This window comes from Rhinolophus sinicus, linkage group LG09 (genome assembly GCF_036562045.2).
Source record: "Rhinolophus sinicus isolate RSC01 linkage group LG09, ASM3656204v1, whole genome shotgun sequence".
Taxonomy (NCBI): domain Eukaryota; kingdom Metazoa; phylum Chordata; class Mammalia; order Chiroptera; family Rhinolophidae; genus Rhinolophus; species Rhinolophus sinicus.
This window is the reverse complement of record NC_133758.1, coordinates 101127123-101151796: the sequence shown is the minus strand read 5'-3', so window position 1 is coordinate 101151796 and position 24674 is coordinate 101127123. Positions and strand designations below refer to the sequence as shown.

At 41.7% G+C, this 24674-nt stretch overlaps 1 protein-coding gene across 8 annotated transcripts in view; it reads left to right on the top strand.

Annotated features, from left to right (window-relative positions):
* Positions 1-24674, top strand: part of OSBPL3 (oxysterol binding protein like 3) — a 159627-nt gene that overhangs the window by 82605 nt on the left and 52348 nt on the right. For all 8 annotated transcript variants that reach the window (XM_019726119.2, XM_074340879.1, XM_074340883.1 and 5 more), the window contains 6 exons: positions 417-653; positions 18176-18292; positions 18455-18508; positions 19471-19584; positions 22803-22970; positions 23555-23678. In XM_019726119.2, the coding sequence (XP_019581678.1) occupies positions 558-653; positions 18176-18292; positions 18455-18508; positions 19471-19584; positions 22803-22970; positions 23555-23678 (673 nt within the window). In that variant the 5' untranslated portion in view covers positions 417-557. The remainder of the gene's footprint in view (positions 1-416; positions 654-18175; positions 18293-18454; positions 18509-19470; positions 19585-22802; positions 22971-23554; positions 23679-24674) is intronic.

The following is a 24674-nucleotide window of genomic DNA, read 5'->3' as shown; positions in this document are numbered from 1 at the left end:
TTTCACATACCCAGTAGCAATGCCTGAGGTTTCAATTTCTTTCAGTTTACTTCCAATTACTCTACATTTTTGTTTGTCTGATCATAGCTATCATAGTGGATATGAAGTGGTATCTCTTTGTGGTTTGGGGTGGTTTTTATAGTACCGATTTTGTATGTGTCTGAACTCAAATTGTCTTACCATGTAGTATTCTTAAGTCATTTTGCAAAGCGATATGAAAAACCACCTACACAGAATTTCCCATCAAAGGATGGTGGGTGTAAAGCATCTTTTCCTTCATAGCCCCGATGTAGCTAAGCCTTGTGGCTCTGGAATCTGTCCTGTAGATAAACCACTTACAGACAACCTGTGACTAATTATGGATGATGTGTGATGCCTCTGACCTTCTCTCTCATTTTTTTTTCTTTTGGTTTTAGGAATTTCCTCTGGGTCATGTAAAATGCTTTGAAAACATATTGGATAACAGCTGAACCACCTGCCTGGGAGGGTCCATACTCTCTGCTGCACTGACTTCTGATGGCATTTTGACTGCACCGAGGCCACGTGACACACTGCTCATGATGAGTGATGAGAAGAACCTTGGGGTGTCCCAAAAATTGGTCTCCCCTGCAAGAAGCATCAGTAGCTGCTCCTCCAAGCAGGGAAGTCGACAGGTAAAGTTTTAACTCATGCAAATTTAAATCAGGAATTTTGCAAATTAAAATGTGTCCATTACTGGAGAACTCCTGTTTCTCAGTGTAAGAGCATTTACTTTCAGTCATACCTTAATGACATGAGAAGAATAAATTGTAGATAATTTTTATAACGCAGCTTGAGTACCTGCCAGATGGAAAGAACTGTATGTATCGCTTTGCATTATTTTCCTTAATCCTTGCAACTGCCCTCCAACACAGATATTAATATCCCGATTTTCGGCATGAGGAAGCTGAGTCAGATCAATTGGGTTATTCTCCCAAGGACAGACACACAGCTAGTAGGTGGCAGAATAAGAAACCAAAGCTCCGTCTGTTTGATGCCAGAGCCTACACTTTCCTTTATACCCTACTAACGAAAACCAAAACCCAAACAGTCACCTTTCCAGTAATTAAAACATCCTCCCACCCTCCTCTTCCTTCCTTTTACTAAACCTTTTATGACAGCTTCCAACCACAGGCTGCCCTGTCAGTAACTTTGAGTCCCACCTGCACTATTTCCCTAAAGGATGAGGGAAGCAAATCAACAGAGAAGTGGTCAAAAGGAATTAAGTAGGAAGAAGAAAGAAGTGAAACAAAGGACTGAATAATGAACTCCTAAATAACCATCAGCTAATTAGATGTTGTTGTTTGTTTGTTTGTTTGTTTGTTTCCTTTCTAAGAAATCCCTGTTGGCAGAATTTGCTGGTTTTAGATCAATGGCAGTAAATGCACATTAATCATTATAATTCTTCCACCTTCAGTTAAGTAGAGAGAGTGGGCTGTCCGGAAGCCCTGGGTTTGCAACCAAAGTGGTCTCTGAGCCTTTTAGGAATCTGCTGCCTATGTTGGCGTTGCCTTTCCCCCATGGGAAGCGCTGGCCTAAGAATTGGCCCGGAATCATTGATTCCAGATTCGGAAACAACAGTCAAGCCATCTCCTACCTGGGGTACAGGCACCATTTATAACACATCATGGCTCCCTCCATTCAAAGGTCGCTTGGGACAGGGAGCTTGCCTCTCACAGTGCTGCTTCGTCATTAGACTCTATGATTCTAGACAAATTAGATTTTGCCACAGGCCTGACATTTGGGGAGTCACCCAAAGTCTCCCCTGAGGGGTTAGAAAGAAGAATGGTTTTCAGCACTGTCACCACTTCCTTCTGGTATAAAAATATGACTAAAATGTGTCCTTGGCTGATGCATCATGGCTCCCTGGGAGTCCCAGTTTCATGAGGGTAGTTCTGCTCACCCCGTTTGTCAGCTTTCGGGGGGTGGGGGAGGGGTGTTTCTCTCCCTAAGTCAAAATTCTGGTTGGGGTTAGAGCCGAATGTACGATTTCTCCTCCACACTTTGCACCTGGGAGTGTCTATTGCTGTGTCCTTCTTGGAGGAAGGGAGAGAACTGATTCATTTCAGCAGCCACTGCTGATAACACCATAGGAATTGGAGAAATGATAGAATTGAATACTACAGAAACTATTTTTTTGGTGTGTAATTTGTAGCCGATTGATTTGGTTTTCACAGAGCCTTTTTTGAGGTTACCTCATAAAGAGAAACAGAAATGCGCTTGATGCCTCAACTTTTTTCTGACAGAGAATGGTTGGTCCTTCAGCTTGTCATTCATCAAATGGTCATCTTTTACATTTCAGACCTCCCACTTTCCTGTGCATGTAATGTTGCTTTATAAACATAAACGCTTATTTTTTCCTCTGTGGCAGAGAAGATGGAGAATTTGATAAATTTATTCCAACTGTAGCCTGAACCTTTAAAGCCCATGTTTAATTTTGGGGGGACCATTTTCGTACTCTGTCTGCTTTCCCACCCTTCTGTCAAAGAAAGGTGTTCTGTCACTGGGTTGGCTTACCTTTTCCATCTGTGTTGTCCACTTTGGCAATCCATGTCATCCTGCCATCACAAACTGTCCCAGGAGTGTCTTTCAGTCTCTAAAGGTGCCACAGAGGAGCAGAAACCTGGGGAGTTCTTACTTCATGGTGCTAAGAAAGCACAGCCTTATTCAGGGGTCTCTCAGACGCTAAATACGGTGATGACACTGTGTTTCCAGTTGCTTCCATGGGAAGTACGAGTTCAACATTTCAAACTTCCAGGTTTATATAATCAGAAATTTCATTTGAGGAATGTTAAAATAGAACTGAAAATAATCTGTGCAACAACCTACTTGTTTTTAAAAGTCCCGCTGAAAGTCATTTTCAGGTTGCTCTATTCATTTCACCTGAAGGGCATAAGTCTGATGTTAGTTTTATTGGCCATCTTTCTTGGTGCTGGTTTTTCTCATGTGCTTTGAAATTGTGGTTTAGAGCGTCATCTTGGGTTTGCTTTCCCCATGTTCTTTCTCTGCACGCACCCTGCCCTATGTAGGGGTTTGCTACTACCTACTTACTACCTGAGAGGACTCCAGTCCAGAGACAAGCCTTATATTTGCATGGAGCTTCTGTTCCATGTTGATGGTAGAATATCCAAGCTTCACCACCAGGTCAGCTCACAGCATGGCCCAGGTTCCAGTTGTGAGGCTGTGTCCACCTCCTGCTACCTCCCTGAATAAGCAGATTTTGAAAGCCTCCTTTCCTTGTGGTATGGGGCTTCCCTCACTCAGCACATTCTCTGATTTCCAGCAGTGAGCCTGGCTCAGGTCCCAGTCTCTTCCTGGGGACATTTTTCAGCCTCATGAGCCCACAGAAGTAGGACTCCTGGATACCTCTGGCTACGGCATCCTTTGCATTTCTATTTTGTGTTTGACCCGTGGAGATATTTAATTTTGTTTTTTTTATCAGACAGACACACAAAAAACCCTGTTTATGACTTTGTGTATTTTTGCTGTTGGGAGCTGGGGTGGTGATAGGGAAAAGACATCAAGTGCATGAACTTATAATACCATCTTGGCTGAAAGACTTGGTCTTTTTGTTTTCTTTTTTCCCCTTCTTCCGCCTCCCCCCGCCCGCCCCACTCCAGTTCAAGCTGTTGTTTCTCAGTCTAGTTGTGTAGGACACACTCCCTGGCCCCTGCTGGTGTTATGAGCCTTGTGCTCCACTCCCCCCCCCCCCACCCCACTGAGGCAGTCGGTTGCTGGTCATTGGTCAGCTGCTCACAGCAGAAGACTTGGTCTTCTTAAGTCATTTTCACTTAAATTCTCATCCGACATTGCCAGATGACCTCGAGAGTCACTGTACTCCAGCCACCCTGGCCTTCTTTGAGTTCCTTGCACTGAATTTGCCTTTGTCCTTGTTTCTTGAAGTGAACTTGAACTTGTCCTTCCTATCCCACGGTCTAGTTATACATTAAATTTCAAGGAGCTCTGCGTTTATGTATAGATATTCCCTTACCTTTTTATTTATATTAAACGCTTGCTTCCTTGGAGGAGAAAATGATTGAGACCTGGATATTAATTGTGATCTGTGTTTTTAGTTTGACATTTAAGGCAAACTTTATAACTTAGGGCCATGAAAACCCAAGGAGGAGGGTTCTATCATCTTTTAATTTAAATACTGGGGCTTTTGAAATTTTAAAATATAGTATACCTCATTTTGTCAGTATGGAAATAACCCATACATATACTCATATCGAGATAGTTTGGAGAGGAAGGTTTGCATAATGATTCAAACTTGAACTCTCTAACCTTGGTCCCACCCATTCATCAGTTCTGTGACCTTACACTTGCTAAGCCTCAGTCTGATCATTAGTAAAAAGGGAATAATAATAGTTCTTTTCTCAGGGTATTATTGTGAGAATTAAAACTCAAGCATTGAAATCCGGGGTCGGACTCCTAATATGTAGGTGTTGGGTTAATATTAACATTCACTTTCATTATTATAGTTAGCATTAATTTGAACTTCATTCTTATTTGTTGGAAACCTAAATGCTCATCGTGAATAGTTCTATTTTTTGCCCTCAGAAACGTTTGCGGGCATCATACATGTACCTACCCATACCTGTTTAGTGCTGTTCAAAAGCATACAATGTATAGATGGATATATAATTTTAAAATAAAAAGTGCCTTACTTTATATACATTAACAAAATTCTTTTACATCCCAAGTGTCTGTTACTAGATGATTAGAAAAAGAAGATGTGATACACATATACTATGGAATATTACTTGGCCATAAAAAAGAATGAAATCTTACCACTTGCGACAACATAGATGAACCTAGAAGGTATTATGGCAGGTGAAATAATTCAGAGTGAGAAAGACAAATACCATACAATCTCACCTATATGTGGAATCTAAAGAATAAGAAAAATGAACAAACAAAACCGAAACAGACTCATAGATACAGGCAACAAACTGATGGTTGCCAGATGGGAGGGAGTGGAGGAGCTGGGTGAAAAAGGTGAGGGCGTTAAGAAATACAAATTGGCAGTTACAAAATAGTCATGGGAGGTAAAGTACAGCATAGGTTATATAGTCAATAATGTTGCAACAACTATGTATAGTGCCAGGTGGGTACTAGACCAGTCAGGGGGATCACTGCATAAGTCATATAAATGTCTAACCACTATACTGTACCCCTGAAACTAATGTAAAGTAATATTGAATGTCAACTATAACTGAAAACAAATAATTTAAAAAATGCTTTCAGGGAAGCATATGATAGAATGTTTAATAATTAGGCTACATGTGATATCTTCAACATCTGGTATAACATCCACTTAAAACAAGTGAAAAACATTGGTCCTTGCATGGGTATAAATGTTTTTCACTTCTTTCACCTGCCTCAGCCCCCAGGCCAGCCCCTACTTATTGACAGCAGCTGCTAGGAGCATTGTGTTGTAAAGGATTCTGCAGTTGAAAAGGATTGTGTTGAGTCTGGTTCTGGGTTCCATGAGAAAGAGTGCCATGTTTTTACCTATGGCTCGTGGGCTCAGACAGGGTGAGTGGCAGCATGGGTGCCACATGTGTCACCCCTTAGTGATACTAGGGAGTTAAAATCAAGAGATCTCTGCTACAGTCTTTATATTCTGCTATTAGATGAACTTCAGGCAAATAAAGTTTGCCTCAGTCCATCCATAAAATGGAGACAAAAGTCACTTCTTCTGTCCTTTGCAGGGACTTGGTGAGAGTAAATTGTTTTCTCTTGCTGGAAGATACTGAAACTCCTTGAATGAAGGTCCTCTGTAAATTCCAGAAACAGTTACAATTATAGATGAGCTCCTTTCATTCTGGCCAGTTCCAGAGCCGGGGTTAAGATGGCCTTGTTTGATGACCTCTTTGCTGTAGTCCATCCTTCAGATCTAGTGCCTTTGACTGGAAAGGAATCTCCTCTCCTTGCAGGAAATCCCCAAGTAGAGGAAGCCAGCTTGCACAAAGAGTGGGTTGTTGGTCCCTTCTGGCTGTCTTACTCATACCCTATTATTTGTAGTGTTCTAGGTTAATCTTTGCATCATTGTGCTTCCCCACCCCAGGCTTTAGTTCAGCTCTCCCTTTAGCGAGACTGATCCATTCGAAACTGCCCTGCCCTCTTTAATTTTGTGATTTTCCTGAAAAGAATCTTCATTTATTGCTTTAACACTTTAAAAATGATTTTTGTATAAAAGTCATATATACTCACTATAGGTCATTTCCAAGGTGCATGCAATCTGTGTGAATTGCAATACCTTAATTTACTTTTAAATGACTGCGGATACCTCAAACAAAATGGCACCTGACAATGACTGTTGGTTGTGGAGGTCATCGGTGACATTGTCGAGTTTTTGCCTTGGAGTAGTGGGCATGAAAGGCTGGTTAGAGTTGACTCATGAGAAAATAAGCAACAGAGGAAGAGGGTACTCCAATTCTTCTGGGCACCCAGATAGGGTTTGAGAGAGATCTTCCCAAATGTCCTGTTTGGGACCCTTGAGCTTGGCTGATACCATCTTAATACTGCCCTTCTGTCTCCCCACGTGAATTACTTTCTTGATTAAGTCAAGAGTGTATGGTTCTTTGAGTTCTGGGTCCTATTTACACATCTTTTTAGCTCTCCCAGCACCTAGCACAGGGCTTTGCACATGGTAGATGCAAATTATTGGACTAAATTTACTGGACGCCAGCAGCAAGTATCACTACGTGAGGGCAAGTTGGAACGTATGGCCAGGAATACATGAGGAATGACAGCAACAAATTCCTCAGCTCCCTCTCTCCAGTGACATATTGGGAGGATCTTAAAAAAATGAACAAAGGCCTCTCCATTGAATTTCTTCTGGCAAATGATGAAATCCCCAAGTACTTTCTATACCTGTGGTCTCTGACCGAGCTGCTCTATTAGAAACTATGGAACAGGAGTGAAGGCTATATTTGTTGAAACTGACCCGTGTTCACACTGGCTCCACTTGTTACTTTGTCATGTTGTATAAAACCTCTGAGTCTCAGTTTTTCTAGCTGTGAAATTTGGATAATTGTGCTTCCTTTTGAGAACTGAATGAAATAATAAATATAAAGTATCTAGCTAAACATTCGATAAGTGTGGATTAAATTAATGAATGAATCAACATGCAGCTGCTGGGTAGAAAGATGACTATTCACAAAGCTCTGTAGGTACATTAAGTACCGTGTTTCCCCGAAAATAAGACCGAGCCGGACAAACAGTTCTCATGCGTCTTTTGGAGCAAAAATTAATGTAAGACCCGGTATTGTATTATATTTATATTATATTATATTATATTATATTATATTATATTATATTATATTATATTATATTATATTATATTATATTATACCGGGTCTTATAAGATCAGGTAACACATTTCAGAAGCCAGATTGAACTAAAGACGAGTGAATAGGATTTGTCTAACTGAAAGAATCTTATGTGCCCTAAGCTTTATTCCTTCACCTACTGTCTGTTGAGCACCTATTATTAAAAGACTCTGGGCAGGGAGATGTGAAGCTATAAAGGACAGGACAGCTGGGCAGACAACTACCATAAGAAATCGACTCTGACTGGGGAGACTATGGATTGTAAAGAGAGCATGGCCTCCATCTTTTTTTTTTCCTGTGTTGCTAGCTTTTGCTATATAAGTCAGAAATCAGGAAGTGAATCCTACTAAAATAATTGACAAGTGCTTGTCTCATGATTATAGGGGAGTTGAAATGGAGAGATCTATTGCTGGGATAAGTGTCCATATAGTTATACAGTTTGTTCTTGTCCCCCTCCTGCGCCTGAGCTAATCTGAGGTGGCCTTTGAGCTCTCCCTGGATCATCTGATGAGAGTTTATTTATACCGGCTATTAGATTATGCTGTCCTCCAGAGAGCTCAGGCGGGCTGGGCTTGGTGCCAGAACCCATAAGACAAGGAGCTGAATGGGAGAGAATTTGCCAAAAAGAAAAAAAGTAAATTAGGGCTATAATGCTCAGGTGTTTATCATTTCAGCTGTCTGGGTACTGAAAATACTTAGTCCCATTTATTTCTTTTCATTCATGCTGTCTTTGGAGGCATTTATCAGCGGCCTTGCTTACGTACGGGCTGAATAAACACAAGAAAGATCATTAAGGCGGAGCGACTTGGGAATGTCATTGATTTGTCATTTTGTTCTCTGATGGATGGACACTGAAGATGAAAGGCAATGAATATGAACTTGCTCGGGAGCCAGATGGCCTGAGTTTAAATCTTGGCCTGTTTATAAGCTGTTTGACCTTGGACAAGCTACTTAACCCCATGTGTGCCTTGGTTTCTTATAAGGTTGTTCAGATTGCTTAGATAGAACAGAGCCTGCACACAGAGAGTGCTACATTAAGTGTTTGACACACAAACCATTCACCTTCCATAAGCAGGAGTCCGAGGACCCTGCAGTACCACACGTGACCGTTTCCTTGCTTCATCCTTTCAGCTGTGGGGGGCAAGTGGCACAATGCAGTCAGATGACGTGGCTTCTGTCCAGGTTGCTCTGAGAGGAAGAGTCAGCCAGGGACACTAGCAGTTAACAAGTATCTGACAGCAGCTTTATAGTTCACAATATCGTTTCATACTGTCCTTCAGAGTCTCCAAACAATCCAGTGAGGTCTGTCCTGTTTTCTACACTGTAGAAGGAAAATATGGCCCAGAGATATTAACTGCCTTGTTCAGAGTCACGTGGCTAATAAGTGGTAGGGGATCAGGCAACCATCTACTTGGAGAAGACTGGATTTCTTTAAATGCTAGAAAGCTTCTAAAAGTTAATTTAAGTTCCACGTGCCTATGTAAAATGATTGTGGTTTAAGCAAGCCTCCAGACGCCCACACCTCTGGAAACGCATGGATGAGTGAAGCCGCGTTAGGGATCCCTGACGTCTGACTGCCGGGAGCTGTTTGTTTCTGGTGGGCTCCATGGAGACAAATAATTATATATTTCTGTCTTAGCTTTCCAGAAGCTTACCAGATTCCCCCTTTTGGGACCTTTCACTGCCTATCATTTGGTCACACCTATGGTACTGACGTTATACACTGAAAGTGGGAAGAGCAAAAATACTAGACTCAATTCTCAATATATTTCTAGTTGAGTAAGTCTTATAAAGAAAAACCATTGATCTAGCAAGAGGTTCAAACTTCAGCTAAAATGACATATTTGAGTTGTCAGGGTATCTTTGATACTTTCCATGTCTACAGATGATATGCTGTCAGCTACATCCCACACTGAGGAGCAGGAGAAACTGAACTCTTAAAACACTCCTGGGAGTTATTGTACTCTCTATGCTGTTCTGAAGTTCCAGAACAGCAAGTGCAGCAAATATATTTTGGTGGGTTTTCGAAGCAGTACTTTGATAAAAACTACATGGGGTGCCTTAAGAAAATAAAAGTATTCATCGTTCGCGTTGGCCATGGGGCAGGATACAGGAAGGCAGAGCCCTGACCCAGATGCTTTTATTAAGAGCACAGCTTACTAGTTGTGCAGTTGCTGGAATTTTCTCTAGAAGCTATCAATGCAAGTGTGAACCGAACTGACTCAACACTTCTTTCTGAGGGAGGGGTAAGTCTAAGTCTACTTCAGCGACATGATGATATTAAGATACGAAAGGCCAGGAGTGACACTGTAAGAAGTAGGACAGAGACAAAACAGAAGACTTCCCTAGAATAATCTGACATCTCTCTACACCCTGGGCCTACCATCGAGTCCCCTCTGCACCTGTACACGAAGCAGCATCACAATTAAAATCACCTCCTCTCTGTGCCCACTCCAGATGAGTCACATTCCCTGCAATCTCTCGCCTAGTGGTCCCTCTTGCCCTGTATAGTGGGCTGAATGGTGCCCCTCACTCCCAACGATATGTCCATGTCCTAACCCTTAGAACCTGGTTATGCTACCTTATTTGGAAAAGAGTCTTTGCAGATGTCGTTAATTTAAAGATCTTGAAATGAAGAGATCATCTTGGATTATCCAAGTCAGCCCTAAATTCAACGACAAATATCCTTATAACCAACGCACAGAGGAGAAGACCAACATGGAGGGGAAGTCAAGAAGATGGAGACAGAGATAGGAGTGATGTGGCTCCAAACCAAGGAACGACAGCCACCAGAAATGGGGAGAGGCAGGGAACCCTTTTATGGACTGAATGTTTGTGTCCCCCTCCCCTCCGTTCATATGTTGAAGCCTTAACCTTCAACGTGATGGTATTTAGGGGCAGGGTCTTCAGGAGGTTAAGTTTAGATGAGGTCCTGAGGTGGCACCTAAGATGGGCTTAGTGTCCTTATAAGGAAATACACCAGAGCCCGTTCTTTCTCACGCTTGGAGGAAAGGCCACGTGAGCATCCAGAGAGAAGGCAGCTGTGTACAGGCCAGGAGATGTGCTCTCACCAGGAACCAAATCTACCCTCACCTTGACCTTGGACTCCCAAGCTTCTGCCCGGTCTGTGGTATTTTGTTATAGCAGCCCAACTTAAAACAAACACATTCTTTCCTACAGCCTTTGGTGCAAGCATAGCCTTGCCAAAACCTTGATTTTGGACTTCTGGCCTCCAGAACTGTTAGAGAATAAATTTCTGTTGTTGTAAGCTACCAAGTTTGTGGTAGTTTGTCAGGGTGGCCTCAGAAACCCTGCTTCTCACTCTGTGAGTCTTTCCTGGAGTCCCAGCTCAAAGTCTTCCCCTAAGGTGATTGGGCTTCCCTGAGAACTCCTGCCGTGGGTTTGTTTGAATCTCCCATTCGGTATTTGCTAGTGTTCAGTCTTGTGATGTCTGTTGATTTTTGTTGTTGTTGTTTTTTGTTTTGTTTTGTTTTTTATTTTTATTTTTAATGTACATTAACTTCTTAGAGGCCAGCACTTGGTTTTACATCTTTGCATCTCTAGTACCTGGTGTTGGACCTTAGATCTTTGAGGAGAGACTACCCTATTAAATAGAAGCTCAGTAATGAGCTAGAATATAACCTACTTAACACAAAAGTCATTCCTTCTTGATACGTAAGGCTGTCTGGGACCTTAACCTGTTGCTAGCTTCTCATTATGAGAACCCGTTTTTCTTGTATAGTACTGTGAAAATAAAAAATCACTGATGATTTGGATCAAGAATAAGGAATTTTATTGTGCTAAACTTCTGCCAAAAACAGCTGGAGCACCCTCAGAGAGAAAACACTATCGGCTAGTGTCACCCAGCAATGGAAGGGATTTCTTGAGTTACGAATGCCCCGTAATTGGAGTGCAAACGTGTTCTGTCTGAATATAGAGTCTGTGATTCTCTCCAGGGCCCAGATAACAAAGGGCAGAGCCCTGCAATATGCCAAAGAAATGTGATTTTTTAAAATTAAAAGGAAATAAAGATAAAACATTAAAACCGTGCTGGAAGGTATAAAATGAAGAGCGAGAGTCTTCCCTTCTTCACACCTCCCGCCAGGTCCCGTTCACATAGGGGTGTGTAGTGGAGCTGTCCCGTCATCACACGATTCATGCCCACGTGTGGTGAGCCAGCCCAGGCGCTCCTCCACAGCCTGTCTGCCAACAGGAGATCTCCCATCTTAACACATTTTTAAGTGCACAGTACAGCGTCGTTAGCACATGTTGTGCGGCACTTGTCTAGAACATAGTCAACTTGCATAACAGAGACTTTATACCCATTTAATATGACATGAGTTCATGATATAAGATTTGGAAGAGATTGCACAGCTCGTTTATTCTGACCTCTGTTCTGGTCTAAGAGTCTGACCGAGCTCTCCAGTGACTAGGGAATTTGTTCTTTCGTAGGGCTGCCCAGGTTCATTTTCGTCATTTTTCGTAGCACTAATTATTAGATCATCCGACAATCCATCCTTGATGCAGAGCTGGACTCCAGGGCCTTATAACTCCCACCCATTAGTAATGGTTTTGCCCTCAGAGCCTATCGAGTCAAGTCCCAATTCTTAAGACAGCCTGGTCTCCTTAGAGTGTGGGTGCTCTAAGTGGCCCAGCAGCAGCAGGGGCCTCACCTGTGCACAAGCTTAGGCCTTGCCCCAGACCTACTGATCTGAAATCTGCATTTGATGAGATCTTCAGTGATTGGTATGCATATTACAGCTTGAGAATCACTACATTAAATAACATAACACCACCGCCCCACCCCCAACTAATTTGTTGCTTTAATTGCTAGTCCTATCATGCATGCTGGTGTTAAAAAAACAAAAACAAAACTTAGTTGAGGAAGAAACAACTGACAAGAAGCAACGATTCCCAATCTCAAGGATTGAAATATAAGTACAGAATTTGTCTGACATAAGTTAAAGCTGTCATTACGTTACCTGGAATTCTATTAACAAGTATTTCCATGTGTTCATAGTACAATCATAAAAGATGCTATTGATGGTCCAAAGGCTCTAGAAGATTACAGATGCCTTTAATCATTAAAGACACGTGAAATTATACTCCACGTGACTGCATGCTGGGTATTGCCTTGTGATTTTTAAAACCCTGAAAAACAGGGTAAGTAACTGGTCAGAACAACCCACTCTCCGAGTCATGGCAGATAGCGGCAGCCACAAAACATTCTCTCACCACACTCTTCAACTTCAGGAAGAATGAAAGTTGAAATCCTTTTCTCTTTCTGACATCTCTACAAGGGCAGGGACGGAGAAGCCAACATTTGACAGGTGCCCAGGAGATGCACACTATGGAAACAGCTGTGCTGGAGGGAAATGCTTTCAATGCGTGCACTCAGCAATATGGAAATGAACTTTGCCAGCTCATGAGCATGAATAAATGCTTAGCTGCCTTTCCAATCACAAAGCAGTTTTCTGTATTTGGCACTTTTTTAGGCATTCAATAAAGCAGACTGAATTTAATGCCGGAAGGCAGTGCCAGACGGTCTTCTGTTTAATTCAAGCAAAAACCTTAAGAAGCGACTTCCCCCAGACCCAATCCTATTTCTCTCTCCAGCTGATATTCATGCTGAGCTTTAAGCCTGACACCCCTAGGGCTGGGCTAAGTCAGGAGCACCTTGATTTCCCCTAAGGCCCAAGTCCACCCTGTACTGTGTATCTCAGGACATTCATTCAGCTCTAGGTGCGTGTCCTAACCCCGATCCCTGGGTGTGTGACGAACAGGTAGAGCCCCTCCCTTACCCCCAGTCCTCTTAGCCGAGAGAAACCTGCATCTCTGCTTTTGTCTATCCTGAATACCAATTTACCCCAATCCAGCACACATTCTTGACGTCCCTCACCCCCAGGGCCCTGTGGGACCTTTTTTATGCCCACCTTGCTCCTCAGACTCATTCGTTCAGTAAGTATTTATTTACGGCCTCTCTGTCCCAGATGCATAATGAGATTATAACAATCAAGACCCAATCCCTGTCCTCATGGAACCCACATTCCAGCTAAGGAGACAGACATTGCAGGTGAGGTTTGTGCAAGAGCTGAGGAGGGAGAGAATTTCTGCCCAGGGAGAAGGTTTGGGGCTAAGTGAAAATTCCATGGCCAATGTTCACGTAGAAAAGAGCGAATGAGCAAAGACTTAGCAGCGTTAAAATGCACAGGCTGATTTCCCGCCCGGTGTGGGGGGTATGGTGGGAGGACAGGATAAGAACCCAGGTAACTCTGAGCAGGGTCCCAGACTTTGCTTGTCTGTCCACAGGGCAGGGCTTCTTCACTCCTTCCAATTGTTTCAGGATCTTGGCCACTTCCTGGATTTACCCAGCACTGTCTCCCTGCCCCAGGACATTCTGGGTCATCATCAGAATTCACATATTTTAATCACAGTAGAATATACAATACGTGATCATATAGAGCAGAATGATTAAAAATTTAGATTTTGCAGGCAGGTGACTTTTACCACTTGGTAATTTTATAGCATTGGGGAAGTTATCTAATTATCTCTTCCTCAGTTTCCACATTTAAAAAATAAAGATACGAATGCATCCAATCTTGGAGGTCATTAGCACACTACCTCATGCTTAATAAATGTTAGCTATTGTAATTGCTTTGTTCATTTGTTCAACATATGTATTCATATCGACTATGTACTCTTAACTAGTAAACAAGACAGAAAAGGTTTTCATGGAGCTAGAAAGTATGCTCCAGTCATTTACATCATTGTTGTTTACGTTGTTGCATTTATATATTGTTTCAGTTGACCCCAGAGGATAACGTATTCTGAGGCACTATTCTTTGGTGTTTTAAATGGCAGGCATTGCAGGACATCTCATGTCCCTGGCACTGAGCCTTTAGATACTCTCCCATCACTGTGGCGATGAGAAGTGCTCCCAGAGTTCCACAGCCTCAGAGAGAGCAGAACCGCCCCCACCCCCCTGCCCTGCTGAGCACACTAGCTGTGTTGGCTCTCAGGTTTCAGCTGTGTGACTACAGAACAGTGACAGACAGGGGAGTTAGGAGGGGGAGGATTTGAATGTGGAGGATTAGAAAAGGAGTTGGCTGCGATGCTCTCTCAGTCAAAGAGAGCCTTCCCTTCCTTAAACACTTCTAATCTGGTTTTTCCCCTGGTAAGAGTGTCAAGGTCTGAGCCCAGCTGAAGATAAAATAAGGAAACAAACCCCATCTACTTCCCTGCCCTCCGTGTTGGTACATTGCTAGGAATGTACTGTGTCTCAAGAGTTCAGGAGAAATCTAGTCTTAACATGAATCCTTGAAACATTTTTGAAATTGAATCTTGTTTTCCTTTAAACAACAGATATAATCTCATTCCTTTTTTTTCCCTCCAGTTTTGTGAAGTATGCCGTAACGTCTAATTTTGTCCAGTTGAGTGTATGGATCACATATGCACGGTGGTCTAGTGTTAGCACTCTGCATGTGGCCTTCTGCTTGGGAGTCGTACGCAAAGCAAAAAGGGCTTGATCCCCTTAGAGTACTTTCCAGAAGATTTCGAGCCTTAGCTTTTCACTGAATAATGGTCACACATACATACCCTTTTTTAAAACTATGAATGTGCTGTATTTAATTTGTAAATAGTCATTTGGTCAAAAGATATTTGGTCAAAAGATATTGGCAAAAGATATTATGCCAATTTTATGATATTCCAAGAGCATAAATTAGTTTCAGTCTCATTCCAGGACCAAGTTTATTCATTTGCCATTTGGGTGCATACATACACAGGACGGTAGGTGAGGTTGGCATTGTGAGGCAATCAGAAGTGCACTAGACATTTTAAACCCTCAAGAAGTCTATCGTCCAGGAGGGATGATAGAAATCTCACTATGTATTATAGGTAACTGGTTAACTATTGGAAAGGTAAAACAGAATACTGATAGAGTCTCTAAGGATGAAATAGTACTTTCCTCTGAAGAAGGCTTCCTGGAGGAGGTGGAATTTTTAACTTGCTGATCTTTAAGATTCATTAAAATTTTGACATGTAAGACAGTACAAATTTTGAGAAACGGCTTTCTGAGCCTGAAATAAATTTGAGCAGATTTGTGTGTGTGTGTGTGGCTTCGTATCACTTAATAATATGCATTCTCCATTTATTGTCTGGGTATAACTAAGTGGCTTTTAATAATTTGTCTAAAGAAATCTCATTTCACATTGCTGTTTTTTTGTGTGTTTTTTTTCTGAAAAAGCCCTCTAATTTAAGAGCTGAATAGAAGCATTGCTTTTTTTCAAGGAAGAATTAATTTCCTTTTACAACTCCAGATCCTGGGGGGCCACCATCATATTGTAAAACTCTGGCGTGTACGTTTGACTGCATTCGTAGTAACGTGCGATGAGTCAGCTAAAAGGCAGATCTGGCAGGATAGCTATATGAAGAGTTCAGTTGCTAAAGTAGGGAAGTGTTCTTTTTACAAAGTGCTCCCATATACTGAACTGGAGGACAACATGGAAACCAGGCCAGAGCACCCAGCACTCGCTGTGTGTGCCATGCCCTCTCCATTAGATCATATGTTTCCTGGGACTTGAATCTAATTTCTTCAGCTCCCTGGTGTTGGTCCACACTTATCATCTATCTCCCAGCCCTTCTGGCTTCTGCCCATGCTGCATGCCTATAGGCTGGAAATTTGACTAAGAGCAAGTTAGTCAACATAAAATCTTAGCCAAAAGGACGTATTTGTCTTTTGAAGAGATATCTATCTGCACCCTCATATTCATTGCAGCATTATTCACAATAGCCAAGGCATGGAAACAACCTAAGTGTCCATTAATGGATGAATGGAAAAGACTGTGTAACACACACACACACACACACACACACACACGAATATTATTCAGCCATTAAAAAAAGGAATCCTGCCTTTTGTGACAATGTGGTTGGATGTTGAGGGCATTATGCTAAGAGAAATAAGTCTGACAGAGAAACACAAATACTGTATGTTCTCATTTAAATGTGGAATCGGAAAAAGCTGAACTCAGAGAGAGAGTAAAATGATGGCTATTGAGTGGAGTTCAGAGAGGAGGGAGAATGGGGAGAAGTTGGTCAAATGGTATAAACTCTCAGCTATAAGAGGAAAAGTTCTGGGGATCTAATGTGTAGCATGGTGACTATAGTTAACAATACTGTATTACAAACTTGAAAGTTGTTAATGGGAGGGGATGAGAAAGGTGAAGGCGTTACAAAGTACAAATTGATAGTTACAAAATAGTTATGAGCATGTGCAGTATAGTACGGGGAATCTAGTCAACGTTGCACAAACTGTATATAGTGTCAGATGGGTACTAGACTTATCGAAGGGATCACTTCATAAATTACATAAATGCCTAACCACTATGCTACACATCTGAAACTAATACAAAATAATATAGAATGTCACCTATAATGAAAAAAATATATATAGTCACAGGATGTAAAGTACAGCACGGGGAATATAGTCAGCGGTATTATAGTAGCTCATACATATGGTGTCAGATAGGATTGGGGTTATCACTTCATGACGTGTGTAATGTCTAATCACTACGTTGTTTTGTATACCTGAAACTAATAATAAAAAAGTTGTTAAAAAGAAGTAGATCTTAAATGTTACCACCAAAGGAAAAATGGTAATTATATGAGGAGATGGAAGTGCACCAAACTGTCACATTGTATGCCATAAAATTACATATGTCAGATGCCAAAAATATCTCAATAGGGGGGCATGTTTGTCAAAACTTAATTCTCCTATGTTCAAAATGTTTTCTCTGACATGGATGGTAGTTCCTGACGGTACAGGTTTATAATTCATTGAGTTGTACTCTTAAGATTTGTGCATTTCATGTATATCACAAAAATAAATGTAAAAATAATAATAACCCAAAATCCACTATCTCAGCTGCTGAAGTATGGCCTACTTTGGTCTATCTCGGGGTACTTTTACAATGATTTAAGCATTTTCAAGCATTTAAACCTACATTTTCAGAATTTTTAGAGTTTTTCTTTTGTATTCCTTTTTAAATTCTTTTTCAGTCAATTAATTGAAATAACCTAAATAGCCAACAATGGACGATAAATTGTAAAAACTATTTGTACCTCTTCACAATTATAAACAGCTCAGTACAGCAATAATTACCCACCCCTCCAAAAAAAAGTTTTGAAACCAAAGAAAGTAGGGGAAAACAAAACTTCTGGAAAAAAAGGACGAAAATACTTGTTGCTTAAAGCACCTTTTGGATGCTTCAGGATTTTCAATATTTAAATATCTATAATTTGAAGATATTAACTTACAATTAAATCATCATTTCAACCAAATTGTCATGTTTACCAACTTACATCCAGTCTCATACTTTTTAGCCAACCTTCCCGTATCTCCCCACGACCCCACCCCCGCTGCCATCCTGATATCTGTAGCTTTTGGTTAAAATTCAGACTGAGGCGTAGTGGTGAGTAAACAGTTAACTGTGTGATGATGTTCAAAGAGGACCAAAATAGAGCTTACAGTGAAATCGTTACCTTCAGCTGTGGTAGTCAAGGTTTCATCACCAAAGAGAGAAACATTCTCTTCTAAGAGAGAGCTTTTTGAATCCAAATCAAATTTGATATCATTAAATTATAGCATTAAGTCTGTAAGATCCAGGCATGGTATACAAATTAAATTTGAATTTCTTCTCCCCAACAAACCTAGCCGGGCTCACCATCTTGGATGGATTTACTGGTCGGATGAAGTGCTTCTTAATGTTGTTATTATTTTTAAAGATAGCCATTTAGCATGAACTCTTTTATTGGAACAGGACAGCTGGGAAGTGGTGGAAGGACTGAGGGGAGAGATGAATTACACCCAGGAGCCATCAGTTCAGAAAGGGTTTTTGCTGAAAAAGAGGAAATGGCCCTTGAAAGGCTGGCACAAGGTAAGAGGATGGCCTCGGCCTCACCTTTCTTTGAACCCACACCACTGCACTCAGCAGCCAGTTCTTAGACACTTATATTTAATTTGAAGTTGAAAATTGGGACCCAGGGATAAAAAACGTTTAAATGGAATATCTTACTGAATTATACTTTTCTCCCCACAGAGATTCTTCTATCTGGACAAAGGAATCTTGAAATACGCCAAGAGCCAAACTGATGTAAGTTTTCTCATTAATCCAACACGCTCTTGAAGAATTCTGAAGGGCCCATAGATGAAATTGTGCACATGTGGGGATTTCATTTTTCTGAACTGAGAACCACGGAAGGGTAATAATTCCTTCACAGGGAACAGAGGTACCTGCTCTCCACTGCCCCAGCTCTGGGGTCTAGGTGGGCTCAGCTCACCTGCCAAATGGAGGAAGGGAGCTCCTCTCAACATCTTACTGTGTATCCAGGAGTCTGTTCTGGTCTTAGGGTCACGCTCAGCGGTTCTCTGGATAGGAGAAGATATTTTTGTATTGAGATAACAGGACTAAAACATAGTGCAAGTGTCACTCCCACTGTCACAGTGGCTGAGGGGTTTGGTGAAGAACGACCTTGGTGAGGGTGATGTAGAGTTCCCCCTGTGTTACCACTAGGCAGGTGGCCCAGGAGGACTCGGAATGCCGGTGGGTTCTGCCCTCCGCAGAGGCCATTCTCTGATCCCACTCTTCCTTCTTCTTCTCCTCGCCTTTCTTACAGTGCTCACCTTGGAAGGTCATGTGTAGAAAACGTGGCATAATGCCAGACCCACGGTAGCCTGTCTTAGCTTCCTCCCCCTCCTCCTCTACTTAAAGCACTTCCAAAAGAATTTAGACCCTGGAAACTAACTCTGTGGGAGGCAGTGCAGTTAAAGGTGAACTCGCGGCCGTGGAGTCAGTCCACGGGGCTCGCTTTCTAGCTTCCTCACTTGCAGGCTGTGTAGACAGACCCCTTGTTCCATAACCCCTCCAAGATTAATAAGATAATGCATGTACAGCACATACAACTCAGTACTGGTTCACCCTGAGTGCTTGATACATCATCGTTCTTATGTTTGCTATTAGTGGATGTGGAAGGTGAGCGTGGAGGGAAGGAGTGTCAAGGGTGCTACTACCATTTTAACACGTGGTTCTCAAGTGGCTTCTCCGTGCCTCTGCAGATAGAGAGAGAGAAGCTGCATGGCTGCATTGATGTTGGGCTCTCAGTGATGTCCGTAAAGAAATCATCGAAATGCATCGATCTAGACACCGAGGAGCACATCTACCATCTGAAGGTGAGGCTGCCTCCCAGGCGCCGTTTCCCACTGCAAAGTCCCCTTATGTTGCGAAGGGATCGTCGGTCCCACTGTTATTGGTGGTGCCTTTTGAATATTTCAAAACATCCCGCTAACACGTAGAAGATCTTCATTATGGAACTATTTCTAACGAACGCTGTTGATATTTCGATGGGACAGTTCTTCATGTGCAGGACTGTCTCTCATGCTGCTGAAGGGTTCTTATCCTGGCCCCCTCGGCCCCCCACTACCCTCTTCCCCATGATTGTGACAACGATCAATAACAAAAAACTGCATATTTCCAAACATGCCTCCCCCTCCGCCTTTCTCCAGGCAGTACCATCTTCAGTAAATAACCATTTACCATAGTTTTTCAATGGGCTCCCTGAAATACAATATTTAATATTTAGTCTGTCATACAATTTTGGCTAATTTTATAGGGATTCCGTTAAAATTCTCATATTACAGTGCATGTCAGGAAACTTTGCCTTAAAGTATGGGCCTCCAAACAGCACCTCTCAAGGCTGCTTAACTACCCTCTGTGCCCTCTCTCCTGCAGGTGGTAGAGAGGGTGAACAGCACGACGCAAGAGCTTTGGGGATTCAGATCTGGTTCAGCTCTTGACCTGGCTACTTACTAGTTGTTGACCTTTGGCAAATGATTGAAGCTCTGAAAGTCTCGGTTTTCATGCCTCCCCCCCCGCCCCACCACCACCAAATGGGAATTATTATAGTACTCATCTTGTAGGGCTGCACGTAGAAAACTTGGCATAGTGCCCGACCCACAGTAGTCTCAATAAGTTTAATTATCGTGTACGTATATAAAATTATTAGGTGGTAATCGAATGTTAGAAATTAACTGAGAAAATGCTAAAACTCTTTTCTACCTTGGGCAAATTATTTGGAATGTTGGGAATGGGGGCCGGGGGTTGGAAGAATAAAAGCATGAGATTATGAGCTCCCTGTCCTCCCCAGGGATGTGGTGCTGGGGCAAATGCGCACGTTCCACGTTTGTGAGGCTGACTGACTGCACAAGATAGTCAAACCCGTACTGTTTCCTAGCAGAAGCCCCTGTGCCTGTGGTTGTAGTTAATTGTGTAAAGCAGGGTTTCTCACCCTCGACATTAGTCACATGGTGGGCTGGAGAATTCTTTGCTTGTGGGGGCCTGTCCTGTGCCTTGTAGGATATTGAGCAGTGTCCCCAGCCTCTACCTAATATTAATACACATTGGTAATAATCCCCCTCCAGGTACGACAAGCAAACAATGTCTCTAGACATTGCCAAATGTCCCCTGGGGGTAGTGGGTAAGTCACCCCTGGTTGAGAACAACTTGTGTGAAGTAAAGGAGGGAGAGACTTAGAATCATAAATAAATAAACAAATAAATAAATAACTATTACCCCCACCTCTGTTTCAATGGTCAATCTCCTTGACAATAATGAGGTTATTTTTCCATGTACTCCCAATGACTCTTAGTTCTGTGCTTTGACCTGGTCAGGAAATTATAAGTTCTTGTTCATTCATTCACTCTTCTAGTTAACAGAATAAAAGTGATTGATTATTAATTCCTAATTTTTAAAGAACTAGAATGCCTTAAAATATATCAAATACTAACACCATGATCAACAGTTTACTATGTCTCTGTATTGATTCACTTTAAGTCCTCTTTGTGCTTTTTGTTCATTCCTTTGAACATCAGCTATGACTGTTAGTGTAGGTAGGTGTAGCTATCGGAGGGTCCTCGTTAATAGCCTCAGAGGCAGGCAGTTTTTAAATATGGGCCATCCAGTCCCATTGTCTCCTTTTATACAGGAGGGATCGTAGCCCAGAGAGTTAAGTGGCTCTCTATCCACAGTCCTGTAACTACTTGAGGGGCTGGCATAGAACTCCGGTCCCTAGTAAATTATTTAATAAAGCTATTTTATTCTTCTACCTTGTTTAACCAATACAAAATGAATCAAGATGCATGCTTTGGGCACTGATTTTTAAGGGCTTCCGAGAGTAGCTAAGTGTAAAGGATGACACAAGATTCCTGTTAAAATTCCTGTTAACCACATCTGGGAAATGAAATTTATTTCAAGAACATAATTTAAGGGAAACAGAGAGATGACTCTATTTGTATTGCTTCTTCCTGTACGTGACACGTTTACTAGCACCTGGAGAGGTTTGAAGTCTTGTATGTACTTCTAATCAACACAAAAAACGTAAGAGGCAACCGAACATTTCCTAAGTGAATGATGCTGCTGATATTTATGTCCACATCCTTGCTCTCAGCAGTAGCATTTATAAAGATTTTAACAGAATTGACCTGGATTTTTCTTCTTGGAACTTAGCCTACCATGCTTCCTTTTGGGTTATTATAAATTGCCACTTCAGGAGCCTCCATGTTCTAGTATATAGGTATCTATGATTTTTCATTTTGAAAATATTAAAATACCCTCATACGCACACAAAAATATTGACTATTAAGAAATATCTATGGTGCATCAATACTTATGATATTCTTTTTAGTACGTTTATGTGCATTTGAAATATAATAAAAGTTACTAGTTACAAACATTATTCTTCATGAAAATTAGACATTGATAGATATTCATTTATGGAGAGAATGGCTAAGTGTGTGTGTGTGTGTGATTTTTTTCAATTTCTGAGGGCAGGAGAAATGTTCTTTTAAATAACCTTCACATTCATTAACACATATTCCTCAGCAATATATTCTTTGTCAGAGAAGATTAACAAGGTTAAATATTTTAGGAAGAATTTACTAATTCATTTGAGTTCAGAGAAGATTGATCTTTAAAGTCTGGATCATAAAAGAGTTTATAAAGAAAGAGGGCACTAATTTCAGTAGGGAAAGGAGAAGTTGGAACAAGAGAACTTGGAAATGCTTTAAGAGACAGGCAAATGTAAATTTCAGTTTATTTGTTGTTTAATGTAATTGATACTATTTTGCTTTCTTAATAATAGCATAACAATTGGACCCTTTCATAGAAAGCCTAAATATATAGTTTACGAAGATCATTTTTACTTTCCATTTCCTCCTCAAACTTGTTCCCATTGGTCCCATAAATGTAAACTAAGTCAATAAGCTGATATTTCTACGTTTCTATGTGTGCCAATCTGACAAGAGAGGGTGTCAGGAGTAACCTCAATTTGATGAAGAATCTTTCTTTTCAGTGAGTGAAGCTATGGTTTCCTTCTTTCAACTTAACAATTTAGGTCAAGTCAGAAGAAACCTTTGATGAGTGGGTATCCAAGCTCCGCCACCACCGAATGTATCGTCAGAATGAAATCGCTATGTTTCCACACGAAGTTAATCACTTTTTCCAAGCATCCACCGTCACAGACTCTCCGTCTGTTGTCTCGGACTCCATTTCAAGTAGGAAGGTAATAGTTTGCCGATAATGAATCTAAAAGAAGGGGTGGCTTTGGGTGGTGGAGTCCCACCTTGGTGGGGTGGTGTCTGAAGAAGGAAAGGTGTGCGGGGAGGAGCAGGGAAGCTTGAGCTGGTATTTAAGGTGTCTGCCCAGTCAGTCAGAACCAGGGCCCGGGGAGCACCTGTTATCACTGGGACAGTAACTAAAGAATAGCCCTGAGAAATTTAATAGCCCTGAACGCTTCACCAGTTTGACTTTGCTTTTCTTATCTGGTTGTAAAATGCAGTAGGTACATTTATAGCGTTACAGGATTGCAAAATCTCCCAACATTTATATCATTTTTTGATATGATTATCATTTGACCAAAGAAGAACGTAAGGATTACAGTCCAAGGCTTCAGAGCATGGTATGGCCACGCTGGGGTGACAGCTGGAGCTAAGCTCTCCAGTGGAGTGTTTTGCTAGAAGCTTCTTCCTCATTACAGGCAGATGGCTTCCATTAGCCACTAACCCACGTTGTTATACTTCTACCCTAATGTGTTCCGACTGGGCTCTGTTTTCATTTATAATGTGCTTTTTTATATTTGTGGAACAGCGCAGCAGTTTATCAAAGCAGAATTCGTTTCAAACTGGAAGCCATTTATCATTTTCTTGTGGTGGTGAGACTCGAGTTCCATTATGGTTACAGTCTTCAGAGGACATGGAAAAATGCTCAAAAGGTAAAGTGACTTGAAACCTCGGCTTGTTTCTGTCATGCCTCTTAGATTATACTGGTTTAGCATGCACACCTCAGATGAATTTATATGCTTCCCTGTCACTGGTCTACATTCCATCTCATATTTTAGTTATTAAGTTTGCACTCATAATTACCCAAAGACACTTTCCTTGCAGAGCTTTATATCTTCAGCTGGGTGTGCATGCAGACAGGTTTTCTTTTCTGTTCTTGACTAATGCCTGATTTCCACGTGGGCCTACACAATCGCAGTCTCCAGGGCTGGGGTCTGCACAGCTCTCCATTTTTATCAAGTGCCAAACATGATTCTGATGTGCATCCAACATTGAGAGTCACTGTTGGAGGGGTGAGTGGGTGAACCAAATGGAGATCCCCACAAACCAGTGTCCTCTGCCCTGGCTGCCCATTAGAATCACCAAGAGAGCTTTTAAAATGCAAGAATACCCAGGCCCTGACCCCTGTCCAGAAGAATCTCTTTAAATTGGCCTAGATTAGGGCCCTGGTATCACTAATTTTCCAAAGTTCCCTAAGTGATTCTGATAAGGAGCCAGGATTGAGAATTCTTGCCATTAGGGAGCTGAGCGTGCGCAACCTTAATTAACTAAGAATCACCCAAGGAACTGAAAAAACAAACAAAAATCACCAATGGGATTGAAAGTGTTCTGATTTAATTGTCTGGGGATGGGACATGGACACGTGTAATTTAAAAAACAAATTCTCAGGCCCAACCCAGGTAGACTGAGTCAGAGAACGTTGTTGGATTCCCAGCAACCTGCGGTTTGACAGGTTCACCAGGTGATTCTGAAGATGCCAACATTTGAGACCACTATCTTAATGCATTTGGGTTTTGATTCCTTGGCAGAAACAGCTACTGTCACCCAGCGAACAGCAAATTGTGGGCTATTTTTGAGTTAGTGACTCAAGAACTGGTCCAAGAATACTTTTAGGTCCTCCAAGGTCAGTTTGAAGGGCGTCATCAGGG